This window comes from Lethenteron reissneri, chromosome 67, assembly GCF_015708825.2.
Source record: "Lethenteron reissneri isolate LAM-NWPU_2019-01 chromosome 67, ASM1570882v1, whole genome shotgun sequence".
Lineage (NCBI taxonomy): Eukaryota > Metazoa > Chordata > Hyperoartia > Petromyzontiformes > Petromyzontidae > Lethenteron > Lethenteron reissneri.
Window position 1 is genome coordinate 4,046,022 of NC_083845.1, and position 12,016 is coordinate 4,058,037.

The following is a 12,016-nucleotide window of genomic DNA, read 5'->3' on the forward strand; positions in this document are numbered from 1 at the left end:
AGTTCTAGCAAGCGCCTCGTATCCCAAGCAAGACGTCGTATTCCAAGCAAGACGTCGTATCCCAAGACATTTTTTTCTCGTCAAAACACGACGTATACCAAATTCGACGTATTCCACAGCCGAGGTATGACTGTATTTACATTACCCCCCCCCCCCCACGCAGAAGCTGTCCCCGTTCCCCGCGTCCCCGCTGCGCCGGCGCCCGCAGTCGGCCGACACCTTCGCGATGTCGCGCTCGCTCACCCCGGCGCTCGACGGCCTCGCGTGCGGCCTCGCCAGCCACCAGCAGCAGCTGCTGCTGGTGGCCGGACAGCGGCACGCCGGCGCCGGACCCTCCGCGGGCCTCCGCGGCCCTCCCGGCAGGGGCTCGGGTCCCGTGGACGACAGCGGCGGCTACGCGGGAGGCCGGTCGCTGCCGCCGATGACGCCGCCGGCGCCGCCTGCCGCGCTGTCGCGCTCCTTCGCCAGCTTCCACTACCCCGGCGCCCTCGGCCGCAGCCTCATCCCCGAGAGCCCCGAGGGGCCCGGCGCCGGCGAGGAGGAGACGGCCCCGGCGGGGCACGACAGGTGTGCGCGGGGGGGGGGGGGTCACGCGGGGGGGGGGGGTCACGCGGGGGGGGGCCGCGCGGGGGGGGGGGGCGCGGGGGCGGGGCCGCGCGGACCTGCGCAGCGTGGCCGCCGTTGAGCCGAGGAAGCGACCGCCTCCCGTTACGAGGAGGAGGGGGTGCAGGAGTGGGAGGGAGGGGGGGAAGGAGGGGGAGAGGGAGGGGGAGAGGGAGGGAGAGAGCGAGGAAGAGGAGGGGGGGAGGAGGGGGGGAAGGAGGAGGGAGGGGGAGAAGGAGGGGGAGGGGGATAAGGTGAGGGAGGGAGGGGGAGAGGGAGGAGAAGGAGGGGGAGGGAGGGAGGGAGGGAGGAGGATGGGAGGGAGGGAAGGAGGGGGAGGAGGTTATTTGCTGTGTGTCTCTGTCTCCCCCGCAGGGCTCCGGAAGCCAGCAGCTCAGGACCAGCCGCGGCCGCCCAGCCAGCAGAGTCCCCCGTCAAGGCGGCAGAGGTCGGTACACGGCACGCAGAGCGTCACGCTGTGCACGGCACGGTACACGACACGGTACACGACACGGTACATGGCACGGTACACGGCACGGTACACGACACGGTACACGGTACACGACACGGTACACGACACGGTACATGGCACGGTACACGGCACGGTACACGACACGGTACACGACACGCAGAGCGTCACGCCGCGCACGGGCACACGGCGCGCAGTTGAGAGTGGATGATGGGGCATGGTTGGTCGTGGGGGGTGGTGGGGGTGGGGCACGGTCGGTCATGGGGGGGTGGTGGGGGTGGGGCATGGTAGGTCATGGGGGGGTGGTGGGGGTGGGGCATGGTAGGTCATGGGGGGTGGTGGGGGTGGGGCACGGTAGGTCATGGGGGGGTGGTGGGGGTGGGGCACGGTAGGTCATGGGGGGGTGGTGGGGCACGGTTGGTCATGGGGGGGGTGGTGGGGGTGGGGCATGGTTGGTCATGGGGGGGTGGTGGGGCACGGTTGGTCATGGGGGGGGTGGGGGGGTGGGGCATGGTTGGTCATGGGGGGGGTGGTGGGGGTGGGGCATGGTTGGTCATGGGGGGGGTGGTGGGGGTGGGGCATGGTCGGTCATAGGGGGGTGGTGGGGGGTGGGGCATGGTTGGTCATGGGGGGGGGGTGGGGGGTGGGGCATGGTAGGTCATAGGGGGGTGGTGGGGGTGGGGCATGGTTGGTCATGGGGGGTGGTGGGGGTGGGGCATGGTAGGTCATAGGGGGGGTGGTGGGGGTGGGCATGGTGGTCATGGGGGGGGTGGTGGGGTGGGGCACGGTCGGTCATGGGGGGGTGGTGGGTGGTGGGCATGGTAGGTCATGGGGGGGTGGTGGGGGTGGGGCATGGTAGGTCATAGGGGGGTGGTGGGGGTGGGGCATGGTAGGTCATGGGGGGTGGTGGGGGTGGAGCACGGTCGGTCATGGGGGGTGGTGGGGGTGGGGCATGGTAGGTCATGGTGGGGGTGGTGGGGGTGGGGCATGGTAGGTCATAGGGGGGTGGTGGGGGTGGGGCATGGTAGGTCATAGGGGGGTGGTGGGGGTGGGGCATGGTAGGTCATGGGGGGGTGGTGGGGGTGGGGCAAGGTAGGTCATGGGGGGGTGGTGGGGCACGGTTGGTCACGGGGGGGGGGGGGTCCAGGGTGGTGCATCGGCGATCGTGGGAGACTCTGCGCCTGACGCCGTCCACTTCCCGCAGCCGCGCGACTCGACGGAGCAGCAGTTTGCCGAGTACTGCCGCCAGCGCCTGCGCTACCAGCAGCACCTGGAGGCGCAGGAGTCCCAGCGCCAGCTCTACCAGGCCATGCTGCTGGAGGGGGGTGTGGCCGCCACTGACGCCGCCCCCGCCCACCCCAGCGCGCGCCAGCAGCGGCTCACCGATCAGTTCCTCAGCCGGTGAGTGGGGCGGTGGGGACGGGGGGGGGGGGGCGTGGGGGGCCGGCGAGCGCTCAGTCGTGTTGCCATCGGGGTGGCGGCGGCGGCGGTGGTGGCTGCCTGTGATCCAGCAGCGTTATGTTGAACTTGTTTAGCACAATACGTTGCTAACCGTGCTAATAAATGCGTCTCTATGCGTCTCCTATGGGTGTCTCCTATGGGTGTCTCCTATGGGTCTGTATTGATGTACGTATGTGTATGTATGTTGAACTTCTTTCGCACCGTACGTAGCCAACCGTGATGGTCTATGGGTCTCTCTATGGGTCTTTGGGTGTTTCTGTGGATCTCTATGGGCCTGGGTGTCTGTGAGTTTCTGTATATGTATGTTGAACTTCTCTCGCACCGTACGTAGCCAACCGTGATAATCTGTGGGTCTGTGGTTCTCTATATGGGTCTTTGAAGGTCTCTATGTGTCTCTGGGTGTTTCTGTGGATCTCTATGGGTCTGGGTGTCTGTGGTTTTCTGTATATGTATGTTGAACTTCTCTCGCACCGTACATAACCAACCATGCTAATCAGAGGTGCGCGGGAGGGGAAGGATAACAAACTAAACGCAACAAGTTTGTTGTGTGGAGGCAGCAGCAGCCAGGGTTGGTGGATCACCGCACAGATGGGGCTATGAAACTCCCTTCTACCCGTGGGTGGGTGTCGAAAAGGAGCCATACCCCTGGCTCACATGAGAAGGCAGTACAGAAAGCAGACTAAATCACCGTCTGTGTATTCCCTCTGTACGGGGGATAGAGCGTTGCCTCCCCGCGCAGGGCTTGGGATTTCTCCGGGCGCTCCGGTTTCGTTCCACACGTGTGTAAATCAACACAACTCATCATGGATTTGGCTAAAAATGTCTTGCAAATACGAAGCCAATGCAGTGGCAGGACCCTCCTGGCTAGGCCCCGTTGGCTACGTACGGTGCGAAAGAAGCACAACATACTTACATACCTACATAAACTAAACTTTAAAATGTAAACTATATTTATTTTACCAGGTAAGGCCCACTGAGCTATGTAGCTCTTTTTCAGAAGATGTAAAAATAGGGGGGAAACGCGAGAGCTCGGGACGCTGGGAGTGCAGGGAATCCTTGAAGAGAGAGAGAGTGTCTCGTGCCTAAAGAAATAAAGCCTCGTATTTGTCACTGCTACACAAACTCTATTTCCGCTCACAGTTTTAGTAACTGGTGTGTGCCCTGTGGTTTGTCGCCTGCCTCGCACCCGATGCACACACAGGTCAATGCAGAAGCTGGAGGAGATGACCGTGAGCATGGAAGGCCTGAGCCCCGACCTGCAGCAGTCACTGGGCCTGGGTGAGTGAGGCTCGTGCCGGTCACATTTTGAACCCCCGACGCCCCCCTCCCGTTTGTGCCCTCGGTGGCGGAGCCGCCGAGTCCTCAGCCCAACCCCGGCCCCAAGCCCGTCTCTCGCACTCGACGCACAAACACATTCGCCGGAACCCGACGCCCTGACGCCGCCGATGCCGCCGCAGATCCGGTGACCGCCGAGGCGTTCGCGCCGGCTAGGCCTTCCCACGAGGGCAGCGCCCTTCAGCGCGGCGGCGCTAACGGTACGCGGCCGGGCGCCGGCGACGACGGCGGCGCCGGTGGCGGCGGCGGCGATCGGCCGGACGTGGAGGCCGGCGGAGCCCAGAGCAGCACGCCGCGGAAAGGCTCAACGCCGACAAGGGTGCCCCGTCCACAGGAGTCGCCCGTGCGATTCGCTGACAAGTGAGTGTGAGCGTGGGGGGGACGGTGGGGGGGTCAGGGGAGGGGCGGGCGGGGGGGGGCGGTCGTGTGAGCGGTCAGAGGGGGGGGCGTCGGGGTTATATGGGGGTCAGGGAGGGGGGTCAGGAGGGGGTCGGGGGGGCTCTCCCCAGCCCCCCAGGAGGTTTGTGGGTGCCCGGTGCCCAAGGCTTCTCAGTTCTCAGTGCCCTCACCCCCAGTGCGCTTTCCACTCTCTCAGGGTTCGGGGGCAGCGGATCCCAACCGCTGTGAGCGTGCGGACGCCTCTAAAACGTCCAAACATTCCCACCACCACCACGCTACTACTAGTTAGGGGCTATACATTGAGTACGTACGCATGGAGGGGAGTGAGGGGGGTTAACCCAAATGCGTATGGGGGGGGTCTCCTGACAATGTCCGTACGCATAGGAAACGGGATGGGTGGGGGGGTGGGTGAAGCCTCGATAATAATTTGTCTACATTGGCCTTCAGATGAGTTAGATAGTCCGGCGGTGGACTATCTGTTTGCTTAAACACGTTAATATTATTAGTTATTGATCGTTTCTGCGTGGATTAAATATTGGCCGTTCTATAGGATTCGGTGGGGGGGGGGTGTAAAAAGTCTGCGTGCGTACAGGGAGGGGGTGAGGGGTCAAGTTTTGACAGATTTTTGCGTCCGTACTGAATGGATGGCCCCTAAACGGCGTTCCCTCCTTCGTCACGAACTCGCTCTCCGCGATTCTGGATGTCCGCGAATCGCGTCCGGGATCTCTGCACGACTGCCGCATCAAGAGAAAAAGAATGCGATGATAATGTAGTGATGAAAGAGAAATTGGTGTGAGAAATTGATGTGGTAAAGTGATGATGATGCTACTCTGCAGCATCATCACCATTTAAGGTGAGATAAAGATTTATTTAACTTCATGTTCATCATAACCAATTTACATTTTTTGTTTCACGATAATTTTCATTTATTTAATAGCCAATTTTCGTATGTTTTAAGGTAATGACGGATTTCCCGAGGCCAACATCATTATCCGCGAAAATCGGCTATTCACCAGCATCTTGTACATTTCCGTGGCGAGGCTGTTTATTTAGCTTTTTCCGTGGTTCCCCGTCGTAGTAGTAGTAGCCTCGCGGGCCACAGGTTTGGGAACCGCTGGGTCAGGGGTTAGGGCTTTGTTAGGGTTGTTAATCGCCCAGTGCAGGCAATGGCGGAGCCAGGATTTTCAGGTAGAGTGGGCAACCCCTCCAGCAAAGAGAAATGATAGAGGAGTTGTTAGTAAGTAATGAGTTGTTAGTAAGTAAGGGACTTGTCCCTTGCTTTTTATTCGACGCGTTTGCGGCGATGGCACAGCCATCGATCGAGGGTCGAATTCGAACCACGTTGTGTGATCGGCATCGCGCTCGCTGAAGGGAAGTCGTGTGCTGTATGCGCAACTGCGCACAATTCTGTGAGTCTCGTATAACTGCTTTGCCGTTACTTATTGCCAATTATGGACTCAGACTATTATCCTATCATCTCATAGAGTCCCTGGCACGTAATAATATGTTACACAGTGGCAGTGGGGGTCGCAAAATGCCGATTTATTGCTAATAAACCCCAATGATCCGATCGAAATGAGGGATTTTGATCGGATCATTGGGGGGGCACATGCCACCCCCCCCCCCCGCGGCTCGGGAGCCGTGTGCGCGAGGGCTCTCTAAGGAGCGCCATCTCGTGTTCGCCACGTGCATTGCGGCTCTGGGAATGTTGAGGGGTTTCATTTATTCCCATTAACTCCTCGTGGCTGTGTCCAGGCTGGGGGTGTCTGGGCGGCTTGAGGACTCGGGAGGCGCTACCAGGAGCTCCGCGCGGGACGAGCAGGTGAGACCGCCACTGTGTGTGTGCGAGCGTGAATACGGGGGATCTTTGTCTTTATTTGTCTTTGTGTCTCTGTGTGTGCGTCACCCGTGTGCGTGTTTGCGTCACCCGTGTGTGTGTGTGTCACCCGTGTGTTTGTGTGCCTGTGTGTGCGTCGCCCGTGTGCGTGTGTGCCTGTGTGTTTGCGTCACCCGTGTGCGTGTGTGTGTGTGCGTGTGTGTGCGTGTCTGTGTGTGCGTGCCAGGAGAGTGACGACCGCCCCTTTGTGGCGGTGACCACGCTTGAGGACGCTCAGGCCGTGCGCGCCGTCGCCTTCCACCCGGGCGGGCAGCTGTACGCCGTCGGCTCCAACTCGAAGACGCTGCGTGTGTGCGCCTACCCAGACTCCTTCTCCTTCCGGTGCCGCACACACACACACGCGCACGCACACACACACACGCGCACACAGACACACACGCGCACACAGACACACACGCACGCACACACATGCACACGCACACACGCACGCACACACATGCACACGCACACACACACACACGCACGCACACACACGCACACAAACAAAGACACATACGTACAGCCAGACATACAACAACAACAACAACCGCCATTCGCCACTAAGTGGCGGTGACGTCACCACGATGCTTGTGCCAGGCCAAGTGCACCTTGAGGCCACGTGAAGTGTCGAAAGCCCGCTGACAGGAGGTCACGGGGCAGACCCAGGTGCCACGGGTCGACTGACCGAGATGACCGAGATGACTGGCTGATGCACCACCTGTGCCCCCTACTGTGCCGACTTGCTGTGCTTTAGCCACCCGGCGCTCCGCTCGTTGTTGTGAGCGTCGCTCCTCCGCCCTCCGTTGTTGTTGGAGGGCGACTGCCTCCAACTGCCCAGTAGCGTCCTTCACGAGCCTCCTCCACTGAGGCCGATCTTGACACCGCTGGTACCAGTCATCGGCAAGTCCACTCAGCTCCACGTCCTCCTGTACCACATCACTCCATCTCTTCTCCAGCCCGTGCCGCGCCCGTCTAGCCCCCTCGATCCGGCCGAACAAAAGCTGTTTAGGCATTCGGTGGCTGGGCATGCGGGCTACATGACCCAGCCAACGCAGCCTTGCCTGCCGGAGGAGCTCACTGATGGGACTTTGCCCAGATCTTTCAAGGATTTGTGAGCTCCTCACACAATCCAGCCTGGTTAAACCCAGGATGGATCGTAGGCAGGCCAGCCTAAATGTTTCCAACCGGCGAAGATGCTCCACCAGGGGGGTCCACGTCTCGCAAGCGTAGAGAAGGGAGGGAATGACCGTGGCCGAGAAGACCTGAAGCTTCGTGCGGAGCGACAGACCAGGTAGGTTCCACACAGCGTTACGCAACCGATGAAAAGATATTGCCGCTCGACTGATTCGGAGTGAGACCTCTGCTGATAGACTGGAGCCGGTCATAAGCACACTGCCCAGGTATGGGAAACTCTCCACTCTCTCCACAACTGCCCCATCACCAATTGGGAGTTGTGGGGGTGGAGTGTCCGATGGTACAAAATACCCAGGCAGGTGCTTAGTTTTGGTGGGGCTGATGGTAAGGCCCCACCTCTTATTGGCACGCTCCAGTCTCAGCAGCAGCATCTCCAACTCCTCTTCTGAATGAGCAGCTATTACCAAATCATCGGCATACATAACATGGTTGACCAATAGGGAGCCATCCCTTGATCGCACCCGGGCGTCGATCAGCCTCCCATTATATCTGTACCAAATGGAAATTCCCCCGGTACAGCTATTGAGGGCTTCACAAACTACGCGGTCAAAATAGATGTTAAATAATGTGGGAGCCAGAGGACATCCCTGTCGCACCCCAAGGTGTACAGGGAAAGGCTCCGACTCCCGGCCACGTAGTTTTACCCGGGCCCGCTCACCATCATGAAGGTCCTTAATGATCGTGAGCAGAGGGTCAGGGACTCCGAAAGCACGAAGAACAACCCAGAGCCCAGTCCTACTGATGGTATCATAGGCCTTGACCAGGTCAATAAAGCAGAGATGTAGGTCTTTTTGGAATTCCCTACACCTCTGCTGTAGCAGACGGACAGAAAATATGGCATCTGTGCAGGACCGCCCTTTCCTGAAACCGCATTGGGGCTCCGCAAGCCTCTCCTCAGCGTGCCTAGCAAGGCGATGTTGAATAATCCTTGCCAGGACCTTACCCGGCACACTGAGGAGTGAGATGCCCCTGTAGTTGTTACAGTCGGTACGGTCCCCCTTCTTAAAGAGGGGGACCACCAGGGCATCCTTCCAGTCCTGCGGAACCCGTCCAGTGGTCCAGACTGTTGTTATGATGTCATATAGGGCAGTCTGTGCACAAACGCCACCCTCCCTCAGCATTTCGCTTGGGAGATCATCTCTGCCCGATGCCTTCCCTGGTCTCAGACTCCGGATTGCCCTCAGTACTTCCTCAACAGCTGGCACCTCAGCCAGCCACTCACAGGGGGTGACCTCTTCCAATATTTGAGGCACCGCAGCCTCAGCAGGGTTATCACCACTTTGTGCCATGATGTTTTCCTGGCTGAGAGAATTTCCCTCCCCCAGGACCTCACAGAAATGCTCAGCAAATCTGCAAACCTGTTCCTGGGGGTCGGAGATTGGATCACCGTTTTTTCCTCTAATGATGGTAATAGGTGTGGCGCTGCAGGTTACTTTTTTGATGGAGTTAAATAGTGATTTGTGATCACGGGCCACTGAGGCAGACTCCATCTCCTCAGCAACCCGCGACCACCACCCATCCTTACAGCGCCTTACGGCTCTCCGAACTTCCGAGCGAAGGCTGCGGTAAACCTCCTCATTCTCTGACGTGGGATGCTGTAGGCGATGAGAGTGGGCCTGACGCTTTTCCTCAATTAACCTGAACACCTCCTCTGTCAGCCAGGGTTTCTGTGGAGGTCTGGACCGCGTACCCAAAGCAGCCATTGCAGCTGCATGAGTCACAGTCTTAAACCTCGCCCATTTCCCCTCAACATCAGGTGGAGTGGGGGACGATGCCAACCCCAGCTGCAAGCGATGATGAAATTCTTGCTTGCAACTTTCATCAGCTAACTGAGACCAGGCCACTTTTGGTTGGAATGGGATCCTGGGTGTACACCCACCACCGGAGTGGAAGAAAGGCAGGCGCATCTTACAGATGACTAGTCGATGGTCAGAGGACAGATCAGCTCCACGGTAGGTCCTGGTGTCAAGGACATGGGTTCGCATCCGCTGGTCCGTCACTATGTAGTCCAGCAGATGTTCTTGCTTGGACCCGGCATGTATCCATGATGTTGTGTGGATGCGCCGATGCCGGAAGAGCGTGTTGGTAATTACAAGCCCATGGGCTGCACAAAAATCTAGCAGCCTCCTACCGTTATTATTGAGCTGATCTGGCCCATGCCTTCCAATCACTCCAGACCAGGTATCAGCATCATGACCAACTCGGGCATTGAAGTCACCCAACAAGATGACTCTGTCCCGAGTGGCCACTTTAGCCAGCACCTGTGACAGGAGGTCATAGAAAGAGTCTGACTCATCGGCTTTGCCTGCATCCCTCCACGGATGTTCGTCTTCGGTGGGGGCATAAGTAACCACGACCACCACTCCTCGCCTCTGGTTGATGGGAAGGCGAGCCCAAAGTATCCTGGGGCTTACAGCTTCCCACACCTCACCGCCACGCTCCCACGCCCCCTTCATTCTTTTGTTCAGAAGAAGAGCCACACCCTGTTGTTTGGCAGTCTCCTGCCCCGAGTAGAGGACTGTCCACCCCTCATGGTGGCAGGAGCCAGAACCGGTCCACCGGACCTCCTGAATGCCACAGAGATCCAGGCGGTACCGGTCCAGCTCTCGACAGAGGAGTGGCAGCCTCTCCTCCGCAGTGAGCGTTCGAACATTCCACGTGGCCATCCGCAATGGTTTTTTGTTGTTTCTGGAGGAGCCCCAAGGGTGAAAATTCTATCTCCTGGCTCCGCCAAATGGGGTTTGGCCAGGAGACGTCATAAAAGCCTGACCCCCCGGGGCCTCCGGCACAAGCTTATTTGTTACAGGTTTATGTTTAATTCGTGGTTTAGTGGTGGTTAATTGAAGGTGGAGGGGTTACCAGCCCCTCACACCCGTCCAGAGCCCCCGTTTAGCCACTGTGGTGGTCACAGACGCCATGAGGGGAGAGGGCCAATGGGCATTGGCCCTCCCCCCACAGCACTGCCCACGACAGTGTTGCCCGTCCGGCACCGCGAGGAGGTAGGAGGTTGTTTTGCCGGACATACACACACACACATACACACACGCACACACACACGCACACAGGCACATCCACACACACACATACACAGACACATCCACACACACACATACACGCACACAAAGACGGCCACATAGACACACCCATTCCCGCCATTCACCACTGAGGGGCGCCTGTGCCAGTCTCGGTGCACTTTGAGGCCATGTGAAGTGACGAAGGTTCACTGCTGTTACTGGACAGACCCTGCAGGTGCTATGGGTTGATTCACTGAGATGAATGGCAGATGCACCAGCTGTGTACCCCCTACTGTGCCAACTTACACACTTTACTCTCACCCCCAAAGACAAAGATAAAGGTCCCCCGTATAGGGTTAGCAGGCTGTTGGGGCAAGTGCTGTTAGCGAGCAACTATGAAGGCCGGCACGGCACACGAGGGTGTGTGTGGCCAGCAGCACCGCGCCCGACCAACTTTGTCTCCCCAGTGGCGATGTTTACGTCACACCGCACCGGGCTGCGTGCACGCTCGCCAACAACCCTTGCCCCGATGATCCGTTGAGGCTGTACGGGGGGGTGGATCTTTGTGCGTGCAGTGACGACCAGGAGGTGCGGGCTCCAGCCGTGCGCTTCAAACGCAACAAGCACCACAAGGGCTCCATCTACTGCGTGGCGTGGAGCCCCCGCGGGGACCTCCTGGCCACCGGCTCCAACGACAAGTGTGTCAAGGTGCTGCCCTTCAGCGCCGACACCTGCAACGCCGTGGGTACGTGGCACGCACGCACGCACGGTGGCACACACATGCACGGTGAGACGCACACATGCACGGTGGGACGCACACACGCACGGTGGCACGCAGACATGCACGGTGAGACACACACATGCACGGTGGGACGCACACATGCACGGTGGGACGCACACACACGCACAGTGGACGCACGCGGTTCGCACAGGTAGGGCCCACTGAGCTACGTTGCGCTTTTGCAGAATCGAACTGTCCACAAATAGTTCAACGAAGTGGCTTATCATCAGCATTTAGAAATTTATAGGAGCAGCCAAATAATCTAAACGTATATTCTTTGGGTCTCTCGGTAAAGCCACGTAGATGGAAAAATAATAAAAATATCACATTTTCATCGCAATCATCAGGTGACGATTGCTTGTGTTGCGATCGAAACGTCGTGATATTTTTATTTTTTCTATCTACGTGGCTTTACCGAAAGTCCCAAAGAATATGAATTCCTGCAGTCACGAAAGCTTCAAATCAAAATTTTATCTGAACGTATGTTGCTTCTACAGACTCATAGACCCATACAGACCCACTAAGGCCCACAGAGACCCATACTCAAAGAGACTCATAGAGACCCAGAGACATCCAGAGACTCATATAGAACCGTAGAGACCCACAGAAACTCACAGATACCCATAGAGACCAATGCTAAAACAAACAAAAAATCTTGCCGGGTAAGCCCCACTGAGCGAATACAGAGCTCTTATTTTAGAAACGACCTGGCCACAAATGATAGGTCGACAAAGTGGCCTTATCATCACGTGTACATTTCTAGCAGCCAAATGACTTTACATGCACACTAGCATAAGTACCCGGCGTTGCCCGGGTGAAAAATATATTTCTTAAAAACCTTACATATATACACAGATGGGCTGCTACCCCTGCCCCCCCCAGCC

At 58.4% G+C, this 12,016-nt stretch overlaps 1 protein-coding gene across 1 annotated transcript in view; it reads left to right on the forward strand.

Moving 5' to 3' along the window:
• Nucleotides 1–12,016, forward strand: part of WDR47 (WD repeat domain 47) — a 33,840-nt gene that overhangs the window by 15,797 nt on the left and 6,027 nt on the right. The window contains exons 8-15 of the mRNA XM_061578615.1: nt 164–567; nt 979–1,051; nt 2,277–2,473; nt 3,735–3,811; nt 3,991–4,228; nt 6,023–6,089; nt 6,331–6,485; nt 10,927–11,096. Coding sequence (XP_061434599.1) covers nt 164–567; nt 979–1,051; nt 2,277–2,473; nt 3,735–3,811; nt 3,991–4,228; nt 6,023–6,089; nt 6,331–6,485; nt 10,927–11,096 — 1,381 coding nt within the window. The remainder of the gene's footprint in view (nt 1–163; nt 568–978; nt 1,052–2,276; nt 2,474–3,734; nt 3,812–3,990; nt 4,229–6,022; nt 6,090–6,330; nt 6,486–10,926; nt 11,097–12,016) is intronic.